The 27027-nt window shown below is 34.9% G+C and overlaps 1 protein-coding gene across 3 annotated transcripts in view; it reads left to right on the top strand.

Moving 5' to 3' along the window:
- Tbc1d22 (TBC1 domain family member 22) overlaps positions 1-27027 on the top strand; it is a 100367-nt gene that overhangs the window by 52168 nt on the left and 21172 nt on the right. For all 3 annotated transcript variants that reach the window (XM_089092933.1, XM_089092935.1, XM_089092934.1), the window contains exons 7-10: positions 10893-11021; positions 13976-14162; positions 22471-22653; positions 25185-25408. In XM_089092933.1, coding sequence (XP_088949059.1) covers positions 10893-11021; positions 13976-14162; positions 22471-22653; positions 25185-25408 — 723 coding nt within the window. The remainder of the gene's footprint in view (positions 1-10892; positions 11022-13975; positions 14163-22470; positions 22654-25184; positions 25409-27027) is intronic.

Genomic DNA, 27027 nt, shown 5'->3' with positions numbered 1-27027 from the left:
CCTGAGGAATGTGGGGGATTGTTCTTCTAAAAAACATAATATCTATCTGGAAATCAACTACGCTGAACAAAATGGCTATCTCAAAATTTTGATTGGAAGTCTTTGGGGAAATAGTGGGCGTGGAAGGGGTGTTAGTTGCCTTCCAATCACTTTCGAGTATTAAATAGGGCACAAGCCACTCCAATTTCCAATTGGAGCCCTTTTCAAAGTTTTTACGACAACTTCTTTGATACGATATGCCCTGCTCTAAAGGAAAAAAATAATAAATGATACGTTGTGCCAACATCGTTCTTATATGCCCTCAGGACATAACTTACATCTCTTACCCCGAGGGTTGTGGGAAATGTCCTCCTCAAGAACAGATTCTGTATCTGGAAATCTACTACACCGAACAAAATGGCTAACTAAAAATTTTGATTTGATGTGTTTGGGGAAACGATGGACGTGGGGGGGGGGGGCTAGGTGCCCTCCAATCACTTTTGACTATTAAAAAGGGCACTAGCCCTTTGAATTTCCAATCGAATGAGCCTTTTTTGAAGTTTCTATGACAACTCCTTCGATACAAATTGCCCTGGTATGAAAAAAAATAATACATTTTGTTAACATCGTTTTTTACTTAGGCAGCGCGATTGCGCTGCCTATGATAAGAACCCGTAGGTTGGTCTACCATTTATATGTGTGAGAAAATTTACCGTTTTGAAAATCGCGACACACATAGTATTGTTTGATTTAGTTTTACAACTCCTCAATTTATTCTAAAAAACAAAATTTAGTACTATTCACAAAAAATTGGATCTATGCTATTTTGATAACCTGGATGCACTTACACTCTTTTGATTTAGTTCAATTGTAAGAGTAGAAGTAAGAAGTAGAAGTAATTGTAAGAATAAGAGTAGAGATATTGCTGAGACGTACTATTGACAACCAGCGTACACACGTGCTTTTTGAGGTAGTTGTAAAGCAATATAAACTTTCAGTGAAAGTTTTACCCTATTTTAGGGTAGTGGTTGCACCCTATACTTTTTGTACTCTGTACACTTGTAGGAGCAATAGGAGTAGTATTAGCTGTAGCAGTAGTAGTATTAGCAGTAAGCAGTAATGGTATTCATATTGTGCCTTTTTTGTCTATTACAACGTCGCCTCCTCATGCCCTGATAGTTTCACTTTGATACTTTGTGCCGTTTCTGAGATATTTCTAACGCGTCGTGTTGATGACCTCCATGCACATAATGTGTTTTCATTTAGCCCAACATCTAGCTCAACATACCCTTCAGCATGCTGTGAAAGTTTCAACCTAGTACTCTATGCTGTTCTTGACATGCTGCTGATGCGGCATTTTGACAGCCCACGTGCATACGGCGTGTTTCAATTTAATTTAGCATGCCCCCATCATTTTCTGAAAATGTCTCCTTAATACCCTTATCCTCGATAGTAGTATTACTAGTGGTAGGGGTAGTATACATATAGTACCTTTTGGTCGGTTCAGCATCACCCATAATATGCACCGAAAGTTTAAACCTAGTACTACTACTACTACTAACACTACTATAAAAGCTAAAGGTATTAAGCAGACATTTACAGAAAATGTTGGGTGGTATGTAAGATTAAATTGAAAGTTCTAAGATGTTCAGCTTTCAATACCGGTGATACTTACAAAATACCCATTTATAGTATCGATCCTTTATGTAATTATTTTATGACACTAATTACTTTTGTTAATTACAAAAGGTTTCTATATATAGCAATTTCCTTTAAAATGAGCCATTACACAGCTCTTTATTATCAAACCATTTATTATGAAATTAATTATTAGAAACAATTAAAATTAATTATAAAAAGTTAGATTTTTTCATAAAAAATTAATCAGTAAGCATACATTTTATGGTTTCCTTATGACAGTAGACGTTGAACCTGAGCCCTTTTAGTCAAGAGGCACGGTCGCATCCGCTTTGCCGTCACAAGGTACTGATGCGTAGGTTTTTTTTGAGAAATTGACTCTTAAAATCAATTATAACAGCTGATGTCAGTTAAAATCACAATCCATGAACAGTGGTATGTTTTAAAATTTATGTTATAAATTTATTATCTGGTTTTCCCTAAAATAAACAAGGTTGCAGCAAAGAATCAATTAAATTAAAGAGAATTGGGCAATTCCCCATAAACCTTATTAATAAATAATATTGCCACGAGCCCTTATTGACTGGAGTCCTTTGACAAAGGGTTTTGACGCTGGTGATTGCAATTATATAATTTATATCTTGGTTTTACTGTTTTGTGGTGTTTGAGGGGCTCTTTTTCGAAATGACATAACAGATTCTATTTTAAGGATTATTTCGAAATAGGAAAAATCTATCAATTTTGAAGTTGCTCATTAAAGGCTATTAGCACATGAATATTTTTATAATTCCAATAACATGGACAAAATCTCCACAAAAACAATGCGACTTCTCCACAAAAACAATGATTATAAATTTATAACATAAATTGTAAAAAACATACCGCTGTTCATGGATTGTGATTTTAACTGACATCAGCTGTTATAATTGATTTCAAGAGTCAATTTCTCAAAAAAACCTACGCATCAGTACCTTGTGACGACACAAGGGATGCGGCCGTGCCTCTTGACTTAAGGGGCTCAGGTTCAACGCCTACTGTCATAAGGAAACCATAAAATGTATGCTTACTGATTAATTTTTATGAAAAAACAGGACTTTTTATAATTAATTTTAATGATTTCTTATAATTAATTTCTATGATGATTATTTTTTTCGTTTTATTTTGCTTAAACTTTAAAAGAGCAGCTGAAAATTACATGAAGGATCGATACTATAAATGAGAATTTTGTAAGTATCACCAGTATCATGATTTTAATGATAGCTGATTTACAAATTAAAAGAAATCGACGCCATGTGGACTTGAAACACTTACCTTTTGGTTTACGGCCTATCGTGCTAGCCATTTGCGCCACGACGTTTAATGTTTAAATAGAAAATAAAACTGGGATAAAACCATAATTAAAGCTAAGAAAAATAAATAAATACTTTACTTTGTGTAGAAGCAATTACTGGAGCAAAGTTTGATTAAGAGTTAACTTGAACAAATAAATGTGTCATTTGCATATGATATTTTTCAAGATCAAACAGTTCGTGGCAACGAACTGTATAGTAAGAGCGACTTGTCTCAATAGTAACCGAAACTCCAAAAAACCGAATTTTAATATCAATAGATACATCAAAAGAATCGGATGTGTATACTGATTTTATTATATAAGTTTCATCAAGTTTAGTCTTACTCATCAAAAGTTACGAGTCTGGGAAAATTTGCCCTATTTTCGAAAAAAAAAACATACCCTAAAAGTCATGGAATCTTAATGAAAATCACACCATCAGATTCAGCGTATCAAAGAACCTTGCTCTAGATGTTTCAAGCTCCTATCTGCAAGAATGTGGAATTTGGTATTTTTTGCCAGAAGAAAGATCACTGATGCATGTTTATTTGTTTGCCTTTTTTTTCTTTTCCCCAGTGGTGATCGTATCGACCCAGAGGTCCTAGAATTTAGCGAGAGGGCCTATTCAAAACGGAAGTTAAAAGTTCTAGTGCCTTTTTTAATAAAAAAAAAAATAATTTTTAAATAGAATCACTTTTTACAAAAAAAAATCTTATTTTAGATGTCTTTTCATATTTTCAAAGATATTTGATGTTTTAAGCAATCATAACCATATATGACGTAATAAGTGACATGACGGAATATCTAACACCGATTGTGTATTATTAACCATATATGACGTAATGAGTGTCGTGACGTAAAATTTAAAAAATCAATTCTTATTTTATTTTAGTTTTCTGTTCAGAATCGCTAAAGTTATAAACTGCAAACATATTTATGGTATCTGAGCAATAATTTTAATCTTTTTGTAATAAAGAACAAATATAAAGTTTTTATAATCAAATTGAAAAGGTTACTGTTTAAAATATTTTGCATAGATGCAGAAGGGATTGATTTTTCTCGTATAACCCTATATGAATCAATAAGTGAATGCAATATTTATGCACATTTATCTTTCGCTACATTAATGAACAAACTGTAAACCATAGTAACTGAAGTGTTAAATCAAACAGTTCATGGTCATAATATAGAGCTGCGTAATGGCTCATTTAAAGGAATTTGCTCTATATAGAAACCTTTTGTAATTAACAAAAATAATTATTCTTATAAAATAAGGATCGATACTATAAATGGGTATTTTGTAAGTATCACCGGTATCATGATTTGATTGATAGCTAAATTACAAACTAAAAGAAATTAACCCCGAATGGACTGGGACTACCTACAATGTTTCAGTGCCAAGCTATCTGTGGTAGAAAAAAAGAAAAAAAAAACAGATGCCGTTTACGCAGAATGCTGTAGTAGCTGCCACTTTTCTTGATTTTCAAGCCAAAATATTTCCCTTGTTGTTCAAGCCAAGGGACAGAAAGTTTCCTATATAGGGGTTTCAAACAAGGCGGTTCTAATCATGTACTTTTTATTCTGATCTTATTCTATTTTTAGGAGTTATGGGTTATTTTCTTAACATTGGACGTGATCGTCTCTTACTAGGTTGCTAGCTACCGCTGCAACCCAGATAACAAATAACAATTTTTTTTTTCCAATAACTCTCTTTCCCAATACAATACTCTGAAAGCTTAGCCCGAATGTCCTTGGTCTTTTTGAACACTAAAGGTCAAACATGGTGTCTTTCCTATATGTAAACGCCACATACTATATATAAACAATGGGCAAATTGCAGGACTTACAGCCTTACTTATATTGCATAACTTACTCTAAGGACTGGGGGGGGGGGACATCCGCAATCTCCAGTGACATAGTTACTAGACTTTTCACCAATGCTGAATAATATGGCTGTCATAGAATTTAATTGATGTCTTTTAAGAATTAATGGGCTTGGGAGGGGGACTGCTTGCACTCCAATCACCTTTGACTCTTAAAAAGACCATTAGAATTTTTCATTTCAAATTGCATGAGCTCCTTTAAAAGTTTCTATGATAGCGCTGCACTGCCTTTAATATTGCTTATGTGCCCTTGAACACCGGCATGCATGTTTTTTTTCATTTAGTTGAAACCCCCCCCCCACCCTAAACACTCCCTAAAAGTTTCACCTTAATGCCTTTAGCGTCATTAGTTACATCCATCAAAGTAGTAGTATTAGTAGTATATACATAGTGCCCTTTGGTTAGTTCAAAATTTGCTACAACATACCCTGAAAGTTCGAACTTCATATTGCAAACCGTTCCTGAGATATTGTTGTTAAACCCTTTTGACAATCTACGTGCTCATAGTTCGTTTTGATTTACTTCAACATCCACAAAAACATTCCTTGAAATGTTCACCTTAATACCCTCAGCTTCAGTAGTAGCAATAGTCGTAGTAGTAGTAGTAGTAGCGTTAGTTGCAGTATGCACATAGCACCTTTGGTGTTTTTTAACATGCCCCTCAACACACGTTGAAAATTTCAACTTAATATCATAAATCCTTCCTGAGGCATTGCCGATACGTCCTCTTGATTATTTGTGTGTGCATAAGTTTGAATTTGTCTAACACTATTACGATATTCTCCAAAATTCTCACCGCAATACCCTTGGCTTAAAAACAGTAGAGGTCACAGTAGTAGTGTGAGTACCAGTAGTACACGCTGTAGGACTAGTAGTATTATTAACAGTAATAGCAGTAGTACTAATAGCAGCAGTAGTATTAACATATTGACTTTTGTTCATTTCAACATCAGCAAGCTCTGAAAGTTTCAACTTAATACCATTAGCCTTTGCTATGATATTGCCAATGTGCCCTTTCGATAACCTGTATGCTCATAGTGTATTTTAATTTAGTTCAACTTCCTCCTCGAGACTTCCTGAAATTTTCATATTGATATTCTTAACGTGAGTAGTAGTTGAAATAAAAGTAGCAGTTAGAGTAGTAATAGTAGTAGTAAGACTGGTTGTAGTATTTGTAGTAGCGTGCACATATTACTTTTGGTCAATTGATCTTCCCCTTTAAGCATTGCCCGAAAGTTCCATTTTAATACCCTAATCCATTCCTGAGATACGCCCTTTTGAAAACATGCATGCAAATACCGTGTTCTGATTTAGTTCAAATTTCCACTCAATGTTCTATAAAATTTTCACCTTCATACCCTTAACCTTTATTTTACTAGTATCATAGTAGTAGTGGCAGTATTAGGAGCACTAGAAGCAGTAGTAGTGTTGTATTAGTATTAGTAGTAACAGTAGTAACAGCAGTACTAACAGTAGAGGTAGTATACGCATGTTGCTTTTTGTTCAGTTGAACATCCCCCTTGTGATGTCGGGATGTTTCAGGAAGTGTAGACAGTGGGCGAATTAAATACATAACAGCCCCTGTCCCAAGGGTTCTGGGGGGTTGACGTTTCCAAAGACATAGTCACTGAACCTTTCAACTATGCTAAAGAAAATGGCTATTTCAAAATTTTGAAATTTGGATTGAATGTGTTTGGGGAATGATGAACGTGGGAGAGGGTTGATTGCCCTCTAATCACTTTTGACTCTTAAAAGGGACACTAGGAATTTAAATTTCCAGTCAAGTGAGCTCCTTCCGAAGTTTCTACGACAAACCTCCTATGCGAAGGCTTGGTGAAAAAAAAAATGCTCAAGAGCTGGAGAAGAAAGAGTTATCCTTGAAAAATGGAAAACTTCTTCCTATGTCCGTCACCTGGATGAATAAGAATCAGGAAAATAAGAGAATCAGGATTCTATTTAAATCAGTTTCTCTTTGATCAAAACGCGATTTCTTTGGAAAGTTCTTTTACTGTGAGAAAAATGTAAGAAAGACCTGGCAAATAATTAATTCGGTTCTGAAACCAGGCTTTTCAAAATCAATTTTACCTGAATGTCTAGTAATCAACGGCCAGTTTTGTCGAATAAAGAAGCTGTTGCAATTCAGCTAGTGTCTTATTTCTCCACTTTTGGGAAAAGCACAGCAACAGCTATTTCTCCAGCATCTACTGATCGGGATTACAAGTCTTATTGAGACCCCTGCTTTATCTAAAATCAATGGCACCGGACCTTGTATCCAAGCCTGAAATCTGTAAGATTGTCACTTCACTTCATGACACTTACTTGTCTGGCTTAGATCACATTCCTACTGACGTCATCAAATTCATTTTACCAGCAGTTTTTTCACCATTAACTGACCTTGTTCGAGCTTCTTATGGTCTGGTTTTTTTTCTCAAAAGCACTTGGAAGGGGAAGGGCAAGAGGCTTTTTGATAGGCGACTTAAGAAGCAACCCTTCAAATTACAATTACTACAATTACAATTACTCAAATTACTCTCTCCTGTCTTTTGTCAGTAAGATTTTTGAAAGGACATTCTAGCGAAACTCACAAGCTCTCTTAATGCTAAACAATTCCTTTATGAATTCCAGTTTGGGTTTTGTTCTGGTGATTCGACTGAGTATGCATGTGCTTCTCCTTAGTTTCATTCATTCGGCCTTCGATCTCGGGTTAATCCAAAGTACTGTATATATTTGGATGTAAAAAAAAAACATTCGACTTCTTAGCGACACTCTTCATGAAAAACTTGGCCTCTTTGCAGTGCGAGCAAGCACTCGGTCTTGGTTCCAATTGTTTCTTTCGAGAAGGAACATTTTTATTGGCACAAACCTTCTAATTGAGTTTGAAGTTGAAACTTGAGTCCCACAAGGGTCTATCCTGGGTTTACAGTTTTTCATATTTATTTTAACAATCTTTTTAAGGCCTCAGATATGTGCATTCTAAAGTTGTGTTGCCGTTTGTGTCAACCCTCTCGTGCTGTTGAATCCAGACTCTAGTCAGATTCCGATGATAACTTAGCTGTATTTCCTTGTGACATTACGTTGTCTTATCTGACCGCATATTCTGGATGGTGGAGACACATATTCTTGCTGTATTTAACAAGTACTTTTCATGGTTTGATGTGAAGTATCTGACTTTTAATGTTTCCAAGTCTTAAGTTTTGTTCTAGACTTTTTGCAGTTTTTCTGGGTATTCGTGTGACACATGCGTCATGTGGTACTTCCTTTAGATATGAAAGTGGCTATGTCTGATTCCTTGGAATTCTTCTTGAAGAGACTTTGTTTCACCAATTCCACATTAATAGAATAAAATTTAGGACTGCTAGGAATCTGAGCATCTTACGTTTGCTGATGTACACATTCCCCGGATCTATTTGACCAATTATTTTCTTCGCCTTGACTGAGTCATGTATTTCCTGCTGTTCTATCTGGTGAATGTCGGCTAGAATAAAAGTCAGGACTGCTAGGAATCTGAGCATCTTACGTATGCTGATGTACACATTCCCCGGATCTATTTGACGAATTATTTTATTCGCCTTGACTGAGTCATATATTTCCTGCTGTTCTACTAGGTGAATGTCGGCTTTTTAGTCAAATTTACGGAGTATAATGAATGAATATATTTAAAACACATCAATGGAAAACAGATGAAGCACAAAAAAGAAGAAAAAGCACAAGACACTAATTCATCTGACACAAACAAAACAAAGTACAAAACAATCAGAAACAGATGCCGACTCCTGCTGTAAAACATAAGCCCACGGGGGGGGGGGGGTCTTGACAGATGAATTATATCGATCAGTTTGTGACAGAACCGCTTCTTCAGGGTTGGTAACACTGTACTGGCACGTAACATACCTATTACTTGTCCCCGGTGGTAAACGCAGCAAAACTTTGCATACTTGTAGTACAGTGAACGTTATTTAAGTTTTTCTGCAACGGTAAAAATGCGCCAAAATGGGCTAAGGTACAGATAGTGAGGCAAAACCATAGCATTGTACACCTGGGCCAACAGATCAAACTCCCGCTTATTTGCCACTATACAGCTATACGTAAAAAAAAGACCGCTTCTGAAAATGAGAAAGCAGTAACCGCCGCGTCTCTAGTATGGACCGTCCAATAGGGAGGCCCAGATATACAATATGATCCGTGAGCTCAACAATAGAATTACCAAGTATGACACTCCGACCAGCATCTGATTTCGAGTTTAAAAGCAGCACCTCAGACTTTCCAGCATTAAGCTGGATTCCAACATGGGCATACTCTTGTTGCAACTTGATAAAATTGGCTTCTAGCCCATGCAGAGACCGACTCAGGTTTAGCACGTCATCTGTATAACCAATCAAAGACAACTCAATACCACAGATAATATAAGTCATAAGTGACTTTGAATGTGGTATTACAATACTGTTATTAAATGCTGTCGGTGACGAAATAGCACCTTGTCTTACCTAAGTAGAGTGTCTCTTCGTGAGAAGGGTAGACTAGTTTTAAAGTTTGAAAATGCTTCTGCTGTTAAAACCGTCTTAAATCTCATGCTAGTTTACGTCCTTGTATGTGCTTCTTTTACTTTTGTATGACTGCATGGGAAAGTTCAAATTGTCTTCCAGTGTCCTATTTTTGTATCCGACAACTTGTCGTATTACCTACGATGCTCTAAAAGCGTAAGAGTCCCTGCCCCGCCTTGAGTTCGCTCTGATGTTAACCCTTTGGTGGCATCTTCAATAATGTTTAAACACATCTATTTGTGGTACGGAGCTGTCGCTCCTTTGGCACATTCCACTGTATACCTGCTTAATTTTAAAGGTTTATTTAACCTATAAATAGTTAATGATAATTATATTTGTTTGTTATTATTATTATTTCTTATAGTTTGCATATATTTCTATTCTGGCTAATTCGTTTAAATACGTTTATTGATTAATTTTCTGAAATTAGTTCTTTTTTATTTTTGAGTTGGTTATAAAAGGGTAGTGTTGTCAATGATGATAATTGGCATCAGGTTGCTATTCGTCTTTTGTAATATCCGTTTTTCCTTTTTTGTCTTTCCTCTTTCCTTTTTGGTACCTTTTGATGCCAAAAAAAAGTTATCATAACCTTGTGGTTGATGAACGTATGTTTGAGTTTTTTGGTTTGTTTTGGAATTTGTTTGCGTCCAATGTTCTGCTTGTTATTTCGTTGAGGATGTTCCATACTGAACTCATATCTGATCATCTACAACAATGGACTTCCATGAGTGATCTTTATTTTTTTCCTGAAATGAAGAAGTGGCTAGGGCGGCAGCATTTCCAAACTGACATTTTTCATTTTCATCCATTGTGAGCGTATATATCTCAGGTCGTCCTCTTGATCTTGTCTCATTTGATGGGTCAGTTTGTTAATTTTAAGTAATTGTTAATTCATGTTTTTGTCCTCTAGGTATTATGAAACTGCTGAAAACGCCTTTTGTAAAAAGACTCATTACACTAGGTTTTTTATACTTAGTTGTGTTTCTTGCGTAACGTTGCAAGCGTCATAGACACCAAAACGATACAACCACTCCTGAGGCAAAAATGTGGTATTTATGCTCTTGAAATGTGCTTATAGATATGACGTCACTCATATAAATTTTTTTCCGAAATCAAGGCTCTTAACAAATTTTCTCAAATTCGAGACCCATCTAGATCGTTTTTTTTTTTCAGGCCAGAAAATCCCAGAATTCCAATTTTCCCCAAAGAATATGGAGCCATTTTCAAGAAAAAGTTTATAGATAAATATACCTACAATTATTGCTCGTTTTAAGACATAACATATGATTCTTCTTTTTCAATTCAAATTTTGTGCTCCAGTGTATCTGACACACCATTGGAACTTCATACTTCTTAACACAAAATACTGGACATATATTCAGATGCTCAAAATCAAAGCCCACAACGTAAATTGCCAGAATGTTTTCTATATAATTGCTGTGGCAGAATAAAAGTCTAATACTTGTACAGTTTTCCTGTTCTAATTCGATCCACATTTTACTCTGTTTTCTTCCTTTTTAGGGTTATTTGCCAGCAAACACAGACAGACGAGAGCCTACTATGAAGAGGAAGCGTGAGGAGTATTGGGCATTTGTAGACAAGTATTTTAGTACACGACTGGACGCCTCCCATCAAGATATATTTAGACAAGTAAATTTTATTTAAAACAGTGCTACTCCTTTTCTATATTATTTAATTTGTTTGCTGACAAAAATAGGTGATATCCATTTTTTACATATTGAAGAGGCGTTTCTTTGTTTATTGTGTGTTTTTTGTTTCTTCATTTCTTTCTAGCAATAGAAAGGTCATTGGCAAAAAAACTTTTTTGAAGGAAGAAAGATTTTCTATTCTAAAAATGTAAAAGAAGTAAAATATTGAAAACTTAAAAACTGAAATGACAGATATGAAAGAACGACAGAAAAATACTGAAGAATTATCAGTGTATGATTTGGATAAGAAAGAAATAGGCTAGTTTAAAAAAAAAATAGAGGAATTTTCATTTTATATTTGTAAATTTCATACAGTAAGAATCTTAAATAGCAAAAATTTTTGCAATTGTTTTGTTTTGCTGGAGAATTTTATTTCCCTAAATATGGTAGAGTCAGGACCGATTAAGTAATAGAAACATAGTTCCCGTGGCTAAAATATTAGAATGAATCGAGCTTAAAAAAAGTAAATACAAACAGACAAAACAGTATATACAAGGATATGTTGTAAGAAAAACTACTGAAAAAGGGCTGTTCTTAATTGGCACCAATGGGGTAGCTAATCAAGTGCCACTAATTGGATTTGTCTAGCCATCAGACGGAGTTCAGTCCAAAATTGTTTTTAGGGTAAAAGTTTGAATGATGTAAAGAGATAATCTTCGAGATTTGTTCTGCAACCGGGTATCCTAGTCCTTGTTGGATTTTAATTAGTGGGTAGAATTTTATGATATAGTGGGCGTTTTTTCTAACCGATTGATTTTGATTGGAATTTGATTTTAGAAACGGAAATAAGCTTCAAACCGGAATTTTGCTGATAGAGGAACAGATGGAGCTTAGAATTTTCTATTCTCGTTTTGTTTATAGAACGACATTTAACGTTTGTTGCTTATTTTATGTAAAACTGGTCATAATCGAAGGGGCTAGAAATATCAAGATGCCGCAACAAATTTTAGAATATTCTTTGACATATTCTTTAGAATTGATTCATAAATGGCAACTACTGCAAATATTCAGTACAGATTGGGCTCAGTAGCTGGCGCACACATACAAAATATAATAGAAACCCTTGCTGAACTAGATAGCACCTAAAGAGCTTCTTTATCTCTGAACTGTCAAGTAAAACTTAGAAATATTCAAAAAGGTTTTCATTATAAAGCGCTTTTCTGACAAATTACGAACTAAATTGATTTCCTATAGCAGTATAATACGGTTCTACCGGAAGAAAAGCCCTGGTGTCATAAGCCAAGGGTTGTGCTGAATTTATAAATGTTACTTACTCTTTCATAAATCTGGAGCGTCAAAAAGTGGTATCTCAACAAAATTATTCAAATACGCATTTTAAAACGGCGAGCTTTTAGTTTATGTTGGCTTCTGTTTCAAGAAAGTGAAATAAACTTGCTATTAGAAAAGTGTCTTGTTTTCTGTAGCCCCTTCACCTGTTGCTTCTTCCCCCATGTGTGTTACTGACAATAAGCAATATTAGAATCGTCAGTTTAATTAAAAAATAAGTAAAAGGTTAACGGAGCTAAAAGGCGCAGTCGAGATTGCTGAACAGAAGATTGGTAGACAAGGAGACTTGTCTCTCAGAGGCCAACTTTAGTATTCGTCTAACTAGTTGTCTTGAGTCCTCTGTCTAATATATCTTGTCACTGGCAGAACTAGTTCTTGCCAATCAGGCTTTAAATCTTTCGTTGTATCATTTATTTTATCTCTTTTAAATCAAAATTCAATATTCATTAGTGTATTAATCAAGTTGAGTCTTTTCAGCAATAGCTGTAAAAAATATTATATTAAACAAATATATCTTTTCCAAGGAATCATCATATACTATAAACTATTTGAAAATTAAAACGACAAATCTTTTTTAATATGTGGTCCATGGCTACAAGCAATTAACACTATCCTTCATGCCGGTTACTTCAATTTGTACCAAGTTAAAAGAAGTAATCGTAAGCTCCAACCCTTTGCATTGCTTGTTTTGCTGTCTGTTTGTAGGAGTGTGTTTTTACTGAATTTAAACTAGTGCGTGAAAATTTGAAAATGACTGGATTAACACCGACAACAAATAAATGAAACCCAAAATGAACAGAAATTAAAATAAATAACAAGTCAAGCTCAAATGAGCAGAAATTAACACGAGTAGGGCTGACAACCCCCATGCCTTTTCAAGACTAGACCATAATTTTTACTTTTCTGAAAACAAAATATATTTAAAATGTTTTCACTTTCTTTACTTTAATAATAAAAAAATTATTGAAACTTTAAGGAATAAATATCAGTATATGTATGTCAAAATAACAATCCACTGTCATTTTTTTTTTCAGTTGAATGCAAATTTTCTTCTGGTGTTGAGAATCCATGGTGGTTGTCAGCCCTACTCATGTTAATTTTTGCTTGTTTTGAGTTTGATTGGGTTATTTATTGTGATTTGAGTTCGTTTTGGGTTTTTCACTAATCAGTGATATATTAATATGATGCTCGAGTTCTCCAGGGGTTGCATTTAGGCCCTAGGGGATCATTGATCAGTCCCTGGAGTTGTGTTTTATTTGTGTGTTTATATTCAATCAAGTCAAAGTTCAAAAGTTCATTTATCTATTGTCGGTGCCTTGTGGTAGTTCTGCGCTTGGAGGATTATTTGACTTTATTTCTGCTCATTTTTGATTTAATGGAGCTATTTACTTTTCTTTGAAAAACTTATTTTGCGGTAAAAGTTTCTAAAATTAATCACAAATAACTGCAAACATAGGAAGCTTGTTAAAACGGTCACCAGTGGTTTTCCAGATAAACGTCCACTGTTCAGAAACGCGTCACTGCTGACGTGATATTAGCGTTGTCCCTAGTTTAAAAATTAGAAAAAAACTTGTATCTCTTTTTTTAATTTTTATCTTTTGTTTCTAGATTCATATTGACATTCCGCGAATGAGTCCCTTGATAAGTTTATTTCAACAGGCTGTGGTACAAGAAATGTTTGAAAGGATTCTCTATATATGGGCAATAAGACATCCTGCATCTGGTTACGTTCAAGGGATCAATGATCTGGTTACACCCTTTTTTCTTGTATTCCTTCAAGAGTTCGCCCCAAAAGGTAAATATCTAAAACATTTTCAGGTGTCATTTGCAATAAAGATTATAGATGCATAAAGAAGATATAACACATCAAAAAAAAAACTCAGCGTACACAAATTTTTTTGGAGATAGGTTAAAGGCACGCTGTGGTTACCACCTTGACCTCTTTTCTGCTGAAAAAAATTCTGTTCATTTCAACTTCCCCCTCAATATGCTCTGGATATATCATTTTCATACCCTTAGCCGTAGTTATAGCAGTTGTGAAAGTATCAGTATTAGTAGTATTACTACTAGTAGTTGTAGTATTTTGCCTTTTGGTCAGTTGAACATTCCCCTCATTAAGCCCTGGAAGTTTCAACTTAATACTATAAGCCCTTGCTATTGTGTTTTAGTTTAGATCGATTTCCCCCTCAACATTTCCTAACATTTTTATCTTAATACTCTTAGCCTTAGTATTAGTTGCAATAGAAATAGTAGCTGTAGTAACAGTAGTAGTAATAGTTGTTGTGGTAGTAGTTTTAGTAGTAGCATGCACAAATTGCCTTTTGGTCAATTGATCCTCCCCTAAAGCATTCCCAAAAATTTCCAACTTAATACACTAAGCCATTCCTAAAGAACGCCCTTTTGACAATCTGCATGCACATAGCGTGTTCAGATGTAGTTCAACTTTCCTCTCAGTAGTCTCTTAAATGTTCACCCAGGTGCGCAAAAAGTTCCAAAGCTGCTAGTAGCAGAATTCAAAAAGCTGCCGAAACTTTAAGCAGCACAACTTGTGTTTTGACAGCTTCGCTTTGAGCAAAAAGTGTTTTTATACTTAAAATTTGCAGAAAAGTAACAAATGTAACTTGCAGTTAGAAACGTCAATAGTTTTCTGAATCACAATTAACAATGTAATCTAATTCAGTGGCAAGCTATATGCTAGCAAGATACATCATAATTTACATCTTTATAGGCTATGTCCCATTTAGCCTAAAGTACTGTGTAATGTTTACTCTGATACTAATAGTGTATAGTATTCAGTCTGAAGTATACTGTATATAACTTACTGCTGTTACTTTATGGATGGAGTTGTGCACTCCAATGCTATTGGTATTATAAAAATAATGCATACCCAACTGCATGCTCGATACTCATTGATCACTATACTACAATTATAAAAAGCACCATTTGATGTTCTGGGAGAACAATATTGATTAGCAGCCTGGAAGTCACATGCATTATGAAGCTGTAATATTAGTTTTGCCCTAATTTAATCCCCAAAATAAACAGATAATTGCTGCTACACTGTAGTGTGGCTGTTTCAGGCTGCTAATCTTCCCTGTTCCAGCTTTCCCATTACCTGCTTTAATTGTATGTACACCTTAATAGTTACCAGCCCTTTTAAGATTGTTTCAGCTGACGATTAAACAGTTTTGAGAGAATTTGACTATTTGTGTGAGATTTGGACAAATATTCTCTTTTAGTTGAAGAGAAGTGGATTAAGTAAAAACTTGTGCACAAGGACGAAGGATAACAACGACGTAAAAGTAAATTTTAACATAGCGACATTGATACTCAATGAGCTTTTAGTTTGAACAAGTTCTAAAAAACAGCAGCGTGAGGAGAGATACATCCCTTCTTGTAGAAGAGAAGAGCTACATACATCTCGTGAGAAGAGTTTTTTCAGAAGAGATACATCACCTAGTAAAAAAAAAGAATATAAAAAACGAAAACAGCTCTTTTTTTGTTGTGTAGTTGCTAATTTTTAGAGTTTTGGCTCCTGCTGGGTCGAGCTATTTACAGTTCTTTACCGCGAACTGTTTGACCAATTTTCAAACACAGACATCGGGTAGCAGAGTAAGAAATAAAGACCAACTGTTTGTAAAAAAAAAGTATGAAAATAATATAAAGCTTTACAAGAAAACAATCTGGAAATAATAACCGACTTTTTACTTTCGGCTATAAGATACAATTTTGTATGAATCATGTTTTTTGGCTGAATTAAAACCAATAAGATCCGAAGTTCGGGTAACATTTCTTTTATTTGCAATTATTTTCAGGAGGAGGGGCGCAAGTACAACCGTCCCTGGGCCTGGGTTCTGATTAAGAAACCCTGGGGTGGACTCGATCTGCATCCATGAGGTCGGGGCATCCCTGTTCAGAGCGATTAGTTAGAAGTTTAAGCCCCATATCCAGTAACACGTAGTCAGCAAGCAAAGTTTGCATCCTTCCACACGAGCTCCATAAGCTACTAAACGCCGAAAAAATCAACGTTGAACCCAACCTAACTGCGTCCGCTCAGCAAATAACATGTGAAGATCTACCATAGCCTGATTCTCCTTCAGTAGAAGAGATACAAAATGCCGTGCGGACAATGAAGAACAACAAGGCACCAGGAACCTGTGGGATCACCGTCGAGCTGCTAAAGTTATGGAGAACCGGCAATGCTACTTTGGCTGCACATGCTGTTCTCCCTCGTCTGGTTAACCGAATTCATACCTGAATAATGGAAGGATGGGATAATCCTTCCTCTATGGAAGCGCAAAGGTAGCCATAGCGATTGCTCGAATTACAGAGGAATCACCCTCCTGTCAGTTCCTGGCAAACTATTCGCGATGACGTTCTAAAATAACCGTCTTTGTAGCGATGCTCAGAATTACGCTGAACGTAAACGTGTTCAAATGAAATTCTTTACCAGGAGTCACAAGAGAATCTTTGATGAAATAGTACAGTTTTGTAAACATTATGCTTTTACTAACACAGGAAGAAAAATCAGTAATTCAATGATCTATGTCTGGTTTTTGATGTGTAGTGAATACTCGAGACAAAAACTTTGGAAAGTATTGAAAAAAATTATATCAAGTGAAAGTGATAGTTACTATGGGTGGATTGTCACTAGTGATAAGTCAGTAGGGTTGGCAACCCTGAACGAAAGAGGATTTTCGGGGGACTGGTTTTTTTTTTTTTCGAGACGACATATTTTTGGGGAAATTCCCAAAATTTCGGGGATAATAGAAGAACTCGTATCTTTGGACAAAATCTGCCAACAAATTTTACTAGGCCAGAAAACTGCCAAGTAGTATTGCTACTATGCTACCCGTCTTTTTTTTTACGGCGGAGCACAATTTGTGTTTTGACAGCTTTTCTTTGAGCAAAAATTATTTTTATATGTAAAAATGGTATTTTCAGACAAAATATGCCAACAAATTTGAAAACTGCCATGTAGCATTGCTACTTTGCTACCCCACTTTTGGACGGTGGTATTCACCTTTGTACTCCTAGCCTTAGTATTACTATCCTATAGTAGCCACTTTCAGGCCTCATAGCGGTAGCGGTTTAGGCCTCATAATCTGGGGCGGGAGTAAGGTATACCATAGGAGTGTAAAAATCTAAATAAAAGGAATTCAATGTTAGATGCCAGAAAAACTGGAGGGGGAACAGCTGTCACCCTTTCTAGGCCTAGAACACTGGTAGTAACAGTAATATCATTAGCATTAGAAGCAGTATTAGCATGTACATATTGCCTTTTGGTCAGTTGAACATCCCCTTCATCATGCCCTGGAAGCTCCAGCTTGATATGGTAATCCATTCATAATATTTTGCTTATATCCCCTTTTGACAATCTGTATGTACATAGAATGTTTTGATTTAGTTCAACTTTCCTCTCTACATTTCCTAAAATTTCCGCCTCAACATCCTCAGGTCTAGTAGTAGTTGCTACAGAAGCAGTAGCTGTAGTAGTATTAGCAGTAGTAGTAGGAGTAGTAGTTGTAGTAGTAGTAGCAGTAATAGCATGCAAATATTGCCTTGTTGGTCAACTTATCATCCCCCTATTCATTCTCTGAAAGTTCCAACTTAATACCCTAGGCCTAAGCCATTCCTGTGCTACGCCCTATTGGTGAACTGTATGCAAGTAGCGTATTTTGATTTAGTTCAACACTCCCCTCAACAATCTCTAAAAGCTTCACTTAAATGCGCTTGGTCTTTTGAACACTAAAGATCAGTCATGACCTCTTTCCCAATTACAAATTCTAAATGTACTACTAAATGTAATAAAATGTAATACTAAATTGGTGAATTGAATAATTGAATAACATACAGCCTTTGCTCTGAGGGCCTTGGGGGGGGGGGGGGTTGACATCCCTAGAGACATGGTTTCTCTACTTTTCAACTTTGCTGAACAAAATGGCTATATCGAAATTTGAGTGGATATGTTTGGAGAATTAATAGAAGTGGGGGGGGGGGGGGTTAGGTTGCCCAACAATCACTTTTGACTCTTGAAAAAGGTACTAGAATTATCAATTCTCAGTCGAATAAGCTCCCTCCGAAGTCTATGCGACAACTCCTTCTATACAAAGTGCCTTGGTGAAAAGGAAAACAATAAATGAATAACAGATTGTGTCCACATCGCTCTTTCATTAGGCAGCGATGTTGCGCTGCCTATGATTAGTGATATTTTTTATATTGCCATACTGAAAACTCAAATCTGTTTTTTATAGTTCCTTTTTGTTTTAATTTTAAACGGCAGTGTTGTATAAGAAACTACTCAAAGAGTTTAGACAAAAAGTCCAACTTTAGCTTAAAGAGCGGGTGTTGAAGAGGCGGAAGGACTCCCCTCGTATACGGAATAATCTCTGTTGGTTTTAAGTTCTCGTGTCACTCTTTACTTTCTTTGAGTAAAACTTATTTTTTTTATTTAATTTCTGTTTGTTTTGAAAAGCATATCCGGGGCTACCATAAATGTGAGGATGGCTACCGCCCTCTCAAACCCAACTGTTTAAATCAAAGTTTTACTTTTGGACTGCAATGCTACGAAAAAAGAGTTTTTTCAGAGTGTTCACATTTTAGAGCAAAGTGTGATAACCTAAAATAAACTATCATGTCCTCAATAAGGGGGGAGCTTTGGCCCCCTCACTTGTATTGCACGCTCCATTCTATACCCATTTTGTTTATATATATATGTTTGAATAAAAACGTCGTTTTTTAGAGTTTCGGTTTCTATTGGCAAGGGTTGCTTTATCTAAAATTTGTTACTATGAACTGTTTGATCCAATGCTCTTTTAAATGTGAAGGAGGCTACTAGTCCCTCCTTTAACCCTGCTTTTCACAGTCATTTTTAATATTGGTAGGCCAATTCAGCGAGAATGGTAATCATCGCTGGAATATTCATTAAGTCACTCGCCCTTTTGGGGGTGTTTTGCCCCTTTCATAGGCAGCACTAGCGCGCTGCCTAAGTAAAGAACGATGGGGGCACAATGTGTTTTTTTTGGTTCTCCATACCCGGGCACTTCGTATCGAAGGACTTGTCAGTCAAAAGAGGTCGGAGGGTAACTAGCCCCCCCCCCTCCACGCTCTATTGTCCTCAAATTCATCCGATAAGAACTTTGAGAAAGTCATTTTTTTCAAAATGGTTCAAAGATCATGTAACGAAAACTCCGGGGTCGACACAATCCTTTAGGGCCCGGGGTAGGCGTTGTAATTTATTCCCGGGGGTATAGCTGCTATGGGGGTATAGCGGGGGTATAGCTGATATAGCTGCTATGGAAGGGTTCTCGTATAAACTTCAGAGAGGGCTCATTTGATACCAAATTGAAAGATCTAGTTTGGTTTTTAAGAGTCAAAAGAGATCAAAGGGCGACTATCCCCCCATGCCCCTTATCTCCCAAATGCATCCGATAAAATTTTGAGATAGCCATTTTGTTAAAAATAGTTCAAAGGTCAGATAGCAAAAACTCCCGTGTCGAAACAAACCCCCAGGGCCCATAGGTAGGCGTTGCAGGTTATACCCTGGGGGCATATATGGTTCTTATGGAAGAGATGCTCGTAAAAACTTCGGAGGGCTCATTTGAATGGAAATTGATATTTTCAGTTCAATCTTTAAGAGTCAAAAGAGAGCGAAGGGCAACTAGCCCCATCCCCACGTTCTTTTTCCTCAAACCCATCCGATACACATTTTGAGATAGCCGTTTTCTAAATTAGTTCAAAGATCAAATAACAAAAACTTTGGTGTTGACGCAACCCCTCTGGGCCCGGGGGGCAGGCGTTGTAAGTTACGTCCTGGGGCCGTATATGGTTCTTATGAAAGGGATGCTCGTATAAACTTCAGAAAGAGCTCATTTGATTGGAAATTAAAAGTTAAAAGTTAAACTCTTGTTTGTAGTGAAACTATATTCCTCTTGAGCAATTTTAGAAAGAACTAATAAATTAAACTTAATATTTGATGATAATGATGTTAATTGCTGAAGGATCATCAGTTCAAAATTTTACTCTAATTTTAACGTTTATTTTCAATATTAAGTACAAAAGAAAATATTTATAATACAATTCGTTTTCAGAAAAGCACCAATGAAGCAGCAGGTTTTAGACTTTTATAATGAGAGAAGGAGGCGATACCCAAACTCTTGTTTGTAGGGATTTTGGTTCGTTTCAGGCTTGATTTACCTTTTCAATTTATGTTTCACACGTTTTAATATTTATTTATTTATTTACATTAGTATCTATTGTATGTTTGTTTGCATTGATTGTTTATTTAATTTCTGTTCGTTTTGGGTTTCATTTATACTTCAATAGAAAAATTTTTTTTTTGTTCTAAGCTTGATTTGCATAATCAATTTAAGCATTAATCGCTCTAAGATTTATTAATTCATTTATATTATTACTTGTTTTATGTTTTTTTGCTATGATTGTTTATTTAATTTCTGTTCGTTTTGGGTTTCATTTATTCTTTAATAGTAATTTCAGGTCGTTTTGAGTTTGAATTTCATCAGGTATTTGTATCTGCGGATCTTAAGTTTAAAATGGCCTTTACTTTTCTTTGAAAAACTTCCTTTTCGAAAAGTTTTTTTAATTAATTACATAAAGGACCTATACAGGACCGATTAATACAAAAAAAGACTAATGCAATGTGTATTATTTAGCGCTTCATTAAGTATCGGTCAGCCTTAACAAAAAAAATTCCATCTTTCTTAGTTCAAAAAATTGTTTTTTGCTGTGGTACAACTGTCTAATATCACTACTAAGAAGGAGTAAAGGGAAACCTCCAATCTCTTAAGCATTGAGAGAACTATTAAAGTTTAGGAGGCACATATGATGCCGTTCCTCTGACTCAATCTTAAACTCAGAAAATAAAGCCCGAACTAAATAGAATCACAACCAAGAAGGACTTGTAAAATGGATGGCAGCACTCTTGAACCCCTGGGAAAATGCTCCTTTTATGGGTCTCTAATTTTTTCTATTTGTTATTCTAAGACAATATTTTGGGAATAAGGCCAGAGAACTGTCTCGTATCTCAAGCGTTTTCCGATTAATCCAAACAATAAATTAAATGAATTAAAATCAAGTTGCCAACAAGCCATGGCCAATTGGAGACAAATCTGAGACAGATAGTCTGAGTGAGAGGGAAAGCTGGCAAAAGCCTTTTTCAGGATTGTATAAAAATGATGTCATTTTTAATTGTTGATAGATAGTCTATCATTCATCCATCCATCCTAGGGCAGAACTAAGGTAGATAGCCATGGAAATAAGGGATAATCGAGATTTTTGGTTCGATTTGACATTTCTTAATTTTCATATATAAAACGGTACCGATTAAAAAATGAATAGAAATATAATGAAAAAATAAAGGTTTGAAAATTATTACGGAATTAAGATAGTTCTATGGATGAATAGATGAAGCTAAGCATGTCTGGGGGGGGGGCTGCCACCCTCTCTAGGTCATTAAAAGATAGAATGGCATCTGTGCCTTGCTGAAATGTATTTTGAATTTTTTCTTAATTCGTCGTAGCATTAAAAAAGAAATAGAGCCTAGAAATCAAGTTTTAGGATAGGAAAAAACAGTTCTACAATAATAATGTTTGTAAGTTTCGATATAATTTTATTACCTTACATGGACATTTTTTGTCACTTTATTTTTTCTTTTTTCTTTTTTAGCTTCATCTCGCTGAAAAGTACTAAAAGTTAATGCATATATACAATTTTGAAATGTAATTTTGATGAAGATGTGTTTCAGTTTAAACTTATTTCATATCGCATGTTCTTAATTGTGTATTGAAAGTAATTGGATTGTTTCAAACATACTCATATAAAAAAAGAATTCCTAGAAGTCTAAATTTTATTTAGCGTTATTAATATTTTAATGTTATAATGTATTTTAATGGAAAATATATGAATTAATATTATTTTTACTAACATACAACCGACTTATGATCATTTCTGTTCGTTTGAAGTTTACATTTAGTTTCAAATCATATGACTTTAGTTCTTCTCGTCTTAGGTTTTAATATCGGTATTGACTTTTTTGAGAAAAGCTTTTTTAAAGTTAATTATCTAGCCAAAAATTTGAATTCTAGCGTCTGACATAGAAAACTTTGATGTGAGCAGCCTCTCGAGCGATTCATTACAGATAATAGAGGCAGATGCATTTTGGTTGTTGTCCTGGCTGTTGGATGGTATTCAAGACAATTATACCTTCGCCCAGCCGGGAATCCAGTCAAAAATTAAACTTCTCAAAGATCTCATCCAACGAGTTGATGGTACTTTTTAATTATCTATTACTTTTAGTGTTATTATCAATGTATTAGCGTGTATTTGCAATGTTCTTTTCCATGGCCTTAGTCAGGATCAATAGCGAACAAAAAAAATACAAAAAAAAAAATACTAATACATGCTCCTTTCCACTAATGCAATTAATGTCCATTAGTCTATCTATTATATCGATTTACACATGTGGAAATTTCTAACGAAAATGAAATAAAAATATATGAATAGATCCAAAAAATTGGTGGTTTTATTTTTGTGAAGTTAACAAAAATGTTCGGTTGGATGAAAAACAAAAAAATCTTTCCCTCACTACCGAGTACCGATTGAAGTTTGTAGAGAAATTCCTTTCTCCCGGCAATTGGCACTTTTTCTTTTTTCTTGTGTATAAATATTTACTCTATGTAAAGAGCATTGATGATGAGGGGTGGAGGGATATATAGTAAAAACCTTGTTTATTACTCCTTATTTCACCGAAACCGAAAGAATTAAACAGTTCGGGGTATCCACTTTGAGTAAGGAGCGACTCAGTCCGATTGTAACCGAAACTCTAAAAAACGGAATTTTGATAAAAAAGAAAATAGATATATCGAAAGAATTAGTTCTTTATGCTGATCCCAAATATATGCACTTCATTAAGTTTAATGTTACCCATCAAAAGCTATGAGCCTGAGGAAATTTGCCTGATTTCCGAAAAAAAAGGGAAACAATCCTAAAAGTTCAAGTGATTTTAATGAAAATCACACCGTCGGATTCAACTTATTGGAGAACCCTACCGTAGAGGTTTTCAAGCTCCTATCTACAAAAATGTGCAAAATTTACTTTTTGTCAGAAGAAAGATTTGAACGGAGATTAAAAGTTCTAGTGCCCTTTTTTAGTGACAAAAAAAATGAAGTGCTACTAGCCCACTTTCCACGCCCGTTTTTTCCTCAAAGGCATCTAATCACAATTTTAAGCCATTTGATTCATCATATTTAAAACTCTGCTCTTAGTGATGATATGACCCTCCAGAGTCTCTGGGGAAAGGGCTGTAATTTACGCAATTTGCCAATACTATTCACATAGTATTTGTTATTGGGAAATATACACGAAATCTTGGGTAATTTTCTGTGGGTAGGGAGGGGGAGTTTTCACAGGAAGAATTTACCGTCAGGAGGAAAGTTTCCCGGGGAATTTTATATAAGAAATGTTACATGGGGTGGGAGGGAAGGAGATTTCCTGGCACGATTTAAATGATCAGAAATCAAATAAAAAAGCAAGTTTTTTCTACTGAAAGTAAGGAGCAAATTTAAAACTTAAATTGAACAGAAATTGTCCCTTCCTGAACCCTCGCTCTTTACGCTAAAATTTGACTTTTTGTTCTGATTCTTTAGGAAAGACTACTCAAAAAACGAGACGTTGGTTTTGAACGAGAAGGATAAAAAAAATTGACTAGCGTAAAGAGCGAGGGTTGAGGAAGGGTAGCACCCCTCATATGCAGAATAATTTCTATTCGTTTTAACTTTTAATGTTGATCCTTACTCTAGTTAGAAAAACGTGTTTTTTTATTTATTTATCTTCGTACAAAGTCAAAAACCATTTTATTAATTTACATTTAAATTTATGCCTTTAGTTTATGGCAACATAAATTTATAAGCTTTCCTAAGTTCATTTTGGGATAAACCTCATAGGCTGATTTAATTTATAAAAAAATGTATTTTAATCCTAGTTTCTCAAAAGATTATTTAATCTAAAGGTTCGTAAGTGTGTTCCCGTAAGCAAAACTAGTAATGAATCTTGTATTTAGCCGCATAAGGAGGGGGGAGGGTCCATGAAAGTTTTAAGTCAATAAACGGATTTTCGGTATGTTGAGTGCGACAGAAAGCCACCGTTTCGTGTAAATGTATAAAAAGTTTAATTCAATGAAAGGTAATCCTCAAGTATGTGTAGTTCTCTAAGCTTTTTCATACCATGTGCAAGGATACTTTTTCCAGGCACGTTCTGAGGTGTCTGGTCCCCCTTGTCCCTTGCTTTTGGTGTGCTACCATAAAAATCTTCCCTTTTCCTGGAATTAGGATGGAACTAAAATAGACTGTTGGAAGCACAATAGCAAAACAGACCGTTTTAAAATATTTATTACACTAGTTAAAAATATTTATTGAAGGTTTGTTTTAAAGTATTGATAGTTCAAAGTCTGCCTGATGATATCCTTAAATGAAATAGCAGAATAGAATTGATGCGGCGTGCAAACAGCAATGACATAATGAAAAATTGAAGTGCTTTACATCATGTCAGTTTCAGAACAGATTATGGTTGTTTAGATTGGCTGCCTCTTCTAAAAAATCGGCATTGATTTTGAAAGACATACGCTAATGTTTTTCGAAATACATTTAAAGCGTGAAATTGTCTCAAAACGAGGAATCCTTTTATTTTCTGGAAGATATGTGTTTTTGTACATGACCCACGGGTACCACTCGTGGGTCAGGCGAGTACCACTATACCTGACCCTCGTTTTTTGTGCATTTACGATTTTTTTTTTCGGCTTTAGTTCAATTACATACTCATTTGACGAAGAATGAAGTGGATTACTTACAATTTTCTTTTCGCTGGATGAACAACTTGCTAATGAGAGAGCTTCCACTTGGCTGCACCATTCGCCTGTGGGATACCTGCTTGAGTGAAGAATATGGTTTTGCAAGATTTCACTTATATGTTTGTGCAGCTTTTCTGTTGCGTTGGAGGAAAGAAATTATGAGGGAAGCGGATTTTCAGGTGAGTGGAGGCTTAACTGTTTCGACACTTGCTTTTATAATTTGTGTATTCTTTTCATTTGTACAAGTCTCGGATTTAAAAGAGTAACCCGAGGTGGAATGTTCTATAAAGATCAAATGATCATGTAGAAACCTTAATAATAATTGTTGTTATAGTACAACGTAATTTTTTTAACCTAATGGTAATTATTCTTTAACTTAAAACGGAATCTTTTAAATTCAATGTTAAAAATTAGAATTTTTAAACCATAATTGCAGAACGTAAAAAGTTTACATCCCCCCTAGATAATTCAGTGTGCTTCTCGAACGCAAGTTAGTTGTGTTCGTTTTCAAATTTTCTATATATATATAATTTTGTTCATTCCGTAAAAAAACCTTTTCCTTTGAACGCTAGCTTGATACTCATTTTCAAAAGGCGTATTTTATTAAGAATTGGTGAAAAATTTTGTCCAATATATAAATAGTTAGCCAAAATCTGGATTCTTACACAGAAAACCTGAATAGATTTAAACTTAACCAGTAAACTATGTCAACTTAAACGAACAGAAATTAATTTTTAATAACTTTTTCCACAGAAGAAGTTTTTCAAATGAAATTTAAGAGCTACATTAAACCAAATAAGAGCAGAAAAAAGTTAAACTAATTTTCAAGCGTAAAACAACAATAAATGAACCACAATAAATAGATGAAACATAAAACCAACAGAAATTAAAATAAATAACCGTGTAAAACACAAAACGAGTATAAACTATGAGATGTAGGCCTTCTAAAGACCGAAACAGTATTTGCACTTTACTGAAAACAAAACAAACTTTTGACGTTTTCCCTCTTATTTAGCTTTAATACGTCCACAATTTACAAAACTTTCAAATATGAAAATCAGTATACATATTAAATCATCAATCCACACTCCTTGTTATTTTTCAGTAATCTTGGTTATGATGGTGATTTTTGTTTCTTTTTTTTCTGTATTATGAGAAATAAAACACACAGTTTGAAGCAAGGGTTATTTTTCCATGGTCAAAATTTCAAGCTGACACAGAGATAAAATAGAAAGAAAAGAAAAATAACCATTACATTCTCCATCCAGCACCCTTTCCAAATAACTACCAGAGGCGTCATCAGCCAAACAGCTGGAAGGGGGGGGGCATGGATTTTACCGACTGTCTGGTCATTTTTACCGACAGACTTGGGTGATATTTCTATTAAAATTACTGTAATTTTATTTTTATTTTTTTACAGACAGAGGCTTATCTTCTTTCATTGATTTTACGCATATATTTTCATAAGCCAATTTGTCTAATAAAATAACGCCACTGCCATCTGCGGCGTTGATTTTTTTTTTTTTTTTTTGGTGGAGGGGGGGCAATATGTATTGTTCACAGCATTGAGATAGGGGTATATTGTTATAATTTGTCTAATAACCTAAAATTAAATGAACGTAAAAATTAATTGTATTTCTGCCTTAATTCTTAGGAAAATTTTCATACTCTGCCTGTAATATGGGTCCGGGGGTGACATGGCCATCTTTTTGATAATCTTTGTCTGTGTAAGATAAAAACTTCATCCGTATTTTGGAAGGCATTAAAGGTGCAAAAGTGAATAATGTTAAATAGTGCC

The sequence above is a fragment of the Artemia sp. Qi Xiang Cuo genome, chromosome 8, assembly GCF_049724085.1.
Source record: "Artemia sp. Qi Xiang Cuo chromosome 8, ASM4972408v1, whole genome shotgun sequence".
NCBI classification, from domain to species: Eukaryota; Metazoa; Arthropoda; class Branchiopoda; order Anostraca; family Artemiidae; genus Artemia; species Artemia sp. Qi Xiang Cuo.
This window is presented reverse-complemented; position numbering and strand designations above follow the sequence as displayed.